The sequence below is a fragment of the Ruditapes philippinarum genome, unplaced genomic scaffold (assembly GCF_026571515.1).
Source record: "Ruditapes philippinarum isolate M1 unplaced genomic scaffold, ASM2657151v2 ctg25138_1_1_1_1, whole genome shotgun sequence".
Lineage (NCBI taxonomy): Eukaryota > Metazoa > Mollusca > Bivalvia > Venerida > Veneridae > Ruditapes > Ruditapes philippinarum.
The window spans coordinates 910-7,080 of record NW_026860706.1 but is presented as its reverse complement, the minus strand read 5'-3'; the positions used below and the strand labels follow the sequence as shown (position 1 = coordinate 7,080).

Genomic DNA, 6,171 nt, shown 5'->3' with positions numbered 1-6,171 from the left:
GCGTATTTAAAATGATTGCGCTTGGTTCAAGGCACTAATTATTGTTATTTATATATAAATATACACAGACAAATTGAAATGATTTATTGCAGATAGAGTTAGGAAATGGCTACTGGGAGAAGTGTTGTGGTAGGAGGAGTACATATCGTTAAGGGTAAATCTGGTCGGACAGGGTTTGTCGGAGCCCCTGCAGAAGGGCCTGCCGACCTCGAAAAGAAAAGGGCTAGTTACATACGCATGCATTTACTGATAGTAAGAGAGGTAACGAACTTGTTAAAGGCACGATTTGACCTGGCTGTACCGCCACACCAACTTCATGCAACGTTACAAAGTTTTATCAATACCTTAAGTTATGCAAAGAATAATAATCTTCTTAATGCAACGCAGTGGAACCTTATGTTTCCGCAATGTCACCAACCGACTTCAGACAACTTCGATGCTTCTCTACTAGCTTATCTACTGAGAATCATCTGTGGACTTAATTCAAAGTCGAAATGGTGGGATGAAACTGACAACAGCAAGATTCCTGATAATGTAGTTACTGAAGAAGCTGACATTGCTCGATTGAGAAACTTAAAGAATGATGTAATTCTATTACTATTTCTTGATATAATTTTTAAGTAATTTCTTACTGTTTAAAAATCATTGTATTTAAATCAATATGTCAAAATGTCCTTATCTTAACTAGATCGGAGCAAATGTTTCGCTAATTCACCGGCATAGTATTGTTTGTTATATCATAAAATAAATGCTTCTCTGTGCACTTACGTTAATTTTTAAAAACAATTTAATAGATGCAGCACAAAGAAGTAGCTTCATTAGAGCCGGCAGAATTTCAAGACATGTGGGACCTTGCAGAAAAGGTATTAATGTCTATAGCATTGCCTCTTGTTGTTTTGTTTGTTTTTTTTGCCAGCGGATGAATATTTTATATTTCCTCATATAATGGCTTAAAATGGAGAAAAGCACAATCCCTAAAGAAAGCCTAAGACGACAGAATTGAAAATGTTGCAGGCTCAGTTTGATTGAGTCTGTTCATGGACGGTACTTGAAAGTGCAACTTACCGTCCAAGCCCCATAGCACTGGCTTAAGCAGAATTCAACATTCAAATACGAAAATGTTGAAATTTTGAATTTAGAAACATCCATAAATGTGTTCATATGTCGGTTTTCTTTGAACCTTCAATGTGACTAAGCCTAATATATTGAAGATGGAAAAGTGATCAGCCTGTTCTTTAAATGTCTAGAATTAACACAAAAAGATATCTTTACATTCAGAGCTTTCCATTAAACTTCACAAGAACATATCTAAAAGAAAGTACGTGTCGAAATTCATGTTTTCAAATTGTTTTTTATTGTATACATTAACAATCAATCTGGCATGCCAAATTACTTGTCGAACAGTCCAACACATATTTATTAAAAGAACACGACATGCTTTGCAACATAAATTAATTGCCAAGATTCTGGTATTCTCATTGTAGATAAAACTGATAAAAAGCGATATAATATCATAACAAATCTACATCACTGATGACTGCATTTCTGTTTTACTGTTAACTTAACTACTGAAAGAGCTTGAATAAATTAATAAAAGCGATAAAGATTAAAACAGTAGGTTTTTTGTACCGCATATCTTTTATCTTTTTTATCCAAAACAGATTTGGAAATTTATACACGGTTTTTATCAAAAGCTGAAGAGGTATATGTGATAATATATGTATTATGCCGTCTTGCGTTTAACTTTATTATACCAACTTTTTATTAAAAGTAATAAAATTCATCGCTGTCATTCTCATGCTAATTTTTAAAGTACCTCATGACATTATATTAATAGACGCGCTTTTCAAAAAAGATATACTTTGTATGGATATTACTTGCATTTAGCATCGATGATTGTCGTTTTGAAAAAGAAATCGTTATTAACAAAATTTCAAACAATATTTATAAACAAATGACTAAGGTCTAAAAATGAGCACTCGACACGACGTCTTACGGTAGCGTTGTAACCTCTAATCAAGAGAGTCTCTCATTTTCCGCTGTTTATTGTTTTTATTGTGACAGTTTAATGGCGAACCCTTTTTTTTTTCTTTATATTTAGGTAATGTCTCGACTTGCGGCAAAATTACAAATACAAGATCAAAAGCAGAACATTGATGATTTGAAAACCAGACAATTTGATTTAGTAACAGATGAAATGGAAAGTATAAGAGGTAAGATAAATGCTTCAAATGTAAAAAGTGAAGTGTTTCAACCTGTAGTACTGTGTATAATTGGCTGCATACATTATAATTTTATTAGATTTTTTATTGAAGTGTTTCTGTCATCGGATCTGATAAGTAAGTTTTATTATCTGAGCAGTACTCTCATGAGTAGGAAATGGCTCATGATTTGTTCTTAAGTTTAGGAATCTGACATTTACTTTTATTATTAGTATTATTAAACTGTTTACAGGAAATACCGAACATTTTCTACAAATCTATCAAGACGATCTTCAATATGTAGAAACTACTGCCTACCAGAAAGCAATGTCAATTTTAAGAGATAAACACATGGTAATACTAATTGGTCATCCAGGGGAAGGTAAAACTACTATGGCTGCAAGACTTGCCTTAAATGTAAGTCACTCCCCACGTAACTGCCTTAAACTTGTAGCGCCATCTGATTGGAGAAAAATCGATTTGTCATTAAAACTTTTTGATACAATAATCATAGATGACATATTTGGTGCTGGTGCTTTAGATCAGAAGTTGGTCGGTGATTGGCGATATTATCTGAATGAAATAGAGAGAGCAGCAAAGAAAAAAGCTGTCCGGGTGATAATAACGTCCAGGCATAACATATATGAGGAATCTAAAAAAGAACTTGGTGCCTTGCCAATGTTCAAGAAAGCTCTTCTGCTTACAACTTCTGAGCTTACATCCGACGAGAAAACAAAAATTCTAAAAATGCAGTTGGCAAGAAATGACAAATATCTGGAAGACAAAACAATACACGAATGCGTTAAAGCTACGGAATGGCCGACAGATGAAGTAAACGATTTTCTGTTCGGATTTCCAGAAAGTGCATCTATGTTTGTAAGAAACAACGCCATACTCGACAAAGGTGTATCATTTTTTAAGAAACCAGCTCAATTCATAAGGAACTATTTAGAAATTTTGTATAAAGGCAATGAACAAAAAAAGTTTTTGGCACTTGTAGCTGTGTGGGCCAGTGATAATAAAAAGTTATCACGAGCAAAACTAAGGAATGGGAAAAATGCATACGGACATGTCAAGAGGATAGCTGAAATATTCAACCATGATTTTAACAGAGGCTTTCTTGACGAAATTCTTGTGTCATTAGATTCTCATGTTGGAGGATATCTTGTTTTCATAGAGGCTACTGGAGAGTATGCTTTTAGTCATAATGTCATCGCAGATATGGTTGGTTTGGTCTTTGGTAAACAGAAACCAGACGAAGCTGTAGAAATATGTCCACGAGACTTTCTTATGGAGTTTGTTTCAATCGAGGAAGACAAACAAGATGATTCTAAAGTAGCCTTAATGGATAGACAAACCGACTGTCTAATAGTAAAATGTGTTAAAATGCTTTTCCGGGACAACTGTAACCAAGATCCTAAGGAAACCAAACTAGATGAGTTTCAAAAACTTTCCAGGACCGGACAGAATAATAATTTCATTTACATTATCCGCATGATTGATTTTGGTATCATTAAACACAAAGCTTTTAGCTCTGAGAGATTTGTGAAAGCGTTCATCGACTATATCATTGAAGAAAATCTCGTACAAAAGTGTTTCTCTTTACCCGTCATGATAATGATGGGACATTTCCTTGACTATGGGATATCTATGAAGCTACTTGATATGTGTCTGATGGGATATGCCTGGTATACTGGAGCAACGACATTTGCAAAGGAAGTTATGATACGGCGGGTACTCGGAGAAGAAAATGTCGATTTGTCTGTACCCTTATTGTTGGCCGTTCACTCAAGACAAAAAGATTCAGTTGAATTCCTCCTTCGCCATGGAGCTAAAGTAACTGGCGATGCGATATATATCGCCTCACATAAGAGCATAGAGCTTCTTAAGATATTACTTCAAAATCCAGGAACAAACGTCAATGACAGAGGACATGCAGTCAATGGTAATTTTCCTTTAATTGTAGCAGCAGGAAAGGGTCTAACTGAAGCTGTGAAATGCATGCTTAACTCAGGTGCTGATGCCGGAGTACAGAACACAGCACACATGACGGCATTACATAAAGCAATAGTATACAAACATAAAGATGTGATCAAGCTATTGATAGATGCCGGGGCACCACTTGATAAAAAAGGGGGTAAATTAAACAGAACCCCATTGCATTTAGCAGTTGATTTGAATGAAATGGAACTTGTGGAGGTTCTCCTTGAAAAAGGTGCTTCTTTGATGGTCAAAGACCATAGAGGACAAATCCCAATACATATTGCTGCTATAAGAGGAAGAACTGATATTCTACAAGCACTTTACTTAGCGGATCCAAGCCAAGACAAACTATTAATTTCCTACTATGGTACAGAGTCTTTTATCAGAGGACATTCATTATTTCATATTGCCGTTTGGAAAAAGAATGAAGAGCTTCTAGATGCTTTGATAGGACTAAACGCTGATCCAAATGTAACAGATTTCTATGATCAGACGCCTTTGTACTTTGCAATTATGAGAACAGAGGAAAGCTTCGTGAACAAATTATTAAACTATGGGCGAACCGATAAGAGAAAACCACAAAAGCAAGGTTTCACTCCTCTACATGCCGCTATTCACATTGGTTTATATGACATTGCAAAACGTTTGGCTTTAGATGCTAATGTAAACGCAGAAGACGAAAACGGAAAAACGGCACTTCATGTAGCATGTGAAAAGGCAAATGTTGGGTTAATACAGACTCTTCTTGCAAAAGGAGCAAATCCAAGAGTTGTCACGAAGAGAGGCGAAACTGTCTATCATATCTTGAAAAGAAGTGAGAAGAAATTGTCTATAAGAGGATGTAACGATGCACAACGTGCTGAGCAAGTCATTCGTGAATTTGACCCGGAATTCGTTGAAATATTGCCGACAAGAAGAAATAAATTCGGCTCAGAAATCAGACCCAAAGGAAGAAAAAAACAGAAACACAACACAATGCATTCATATGAAAGTAATGATTACTTAGCAGCGTGTGCTTCCATAGAAGATATGTATGACAATCCAAAAGCAATCAAAAAAGGGAAAAAGAAAAAAGTGAAAAAAGATATGTTTGACGATTATGGCGACTACTTTTAAAGGAACGAAATTGAAAATCATTGAAAGAAGCCGTGTCTTTTGTTTAATCGTATGTGCTGAGATAATGAATCAAATGTACAAATAACTACAAATGTTAGACGTAATGTTTGCTGATAAAATTACATGATTATGTTCTGGCAATAACATGTGTCTTAATATTTACTTGTTTATTAATATTCTATATATAAAGCTATAATTGTATATTTAAGTTTGATGCTAGAATTAAAACATGTCATAACGTGATATGAAAATGTACCATAACTTTTATTAAATACTATGTGTATTCTTAATAAAACAGACAATATTAATTCTTAATTCACATAGACATGAATATAATAAAAATAAGTTGATTCCTATGTTTGAATTTTAAGGTAAGATGTTTGATAGTTTTTGATTGTAATCCGTTTCTGCTAACGAATTTTGAATAAAATCAAAGAAACCAATATCGTTTACTAGTGTTAAAAATAATGTAGCATTTCATTCTTCTTACCATACAATTATTGAAAGTGTTTGTGTACAGGTCAAGTCTCAGAAAATCATTTTCCTTGCAAAATTAAAAATGAAAAACTCAAAATGTTTATGTTTTAAGATATTTTCCTTTTAAAATGTTTATCATGTTAAAACAAACACGTGTATGTCTTCAAAAATAAAGACATGCTTTCATTTAACATGTATATACGAATAATTTATTGAAGAATATAGTGAGTAAAGATCCCTGTCATATATGTCTATCCCATAGACGTATGTCGTAAGCGGTGTAATATGGTTTAAAAATACAATATATTGATTTCCTTTCATTATGTCTAATATAATGGTACGCTTTTTATTTTAATTTTTAAACAAAAGAATTAAGGTATAAGTGTATATATGA

General features: G+C 33.8%; 1 protein-coding gene across 1 annotated transcript; it reads left to right on the top strand.

The window, feature by feature from the left end:
• The first annotated feature begins 54 nt into the window (after window positions 1–54).
• Window positions 55–5,536, top strand: LOC132713123 (uncharacterized). Its single transcript, XM_060695594.1, has 4 exons — window positions 55–585; window positions 795–863; window positions 2,102–2,213; window positions 2,455–5,536. Exons 1-4 carry the CDS (start codon window positions 106–108, stop codon window positions 5,298–5,300), a joined length of 3,507 nt encoding a protein of 1,168 aa, XP_060551577.1. The 5' UTR covers window positions 55–105; the 3' UTR covers window positions 5,301–5,536.
• Window positions 5,537–6,171: the final 635 nt, after the last annotated feature.

Excerpts from the sequence above, each read along its gene's own strand:
- LOC132713123 (XM_060695594.1), top strand. The coding sequence starts at position 106 with ATGGCTACTGGGAGAAGTGTTGTGGTAGGAGGAGTACATATCGTTAAG. Across the intron at positions 864-2,101 it reads TGTGGGACCTTGCAGAAAAG|GTAATGTCTCGACTTGCGGC; the intron begins GTATTAATGTCT and ends CTTTATATTTAG. Across the intron at positions 2,214-2,454 it reads TGAAATGGAAAGTATAAGAG|GAAATACCGAACATTTTCTA; the intron begins GTAAGATAAATG and ends AACTGTTTACAG.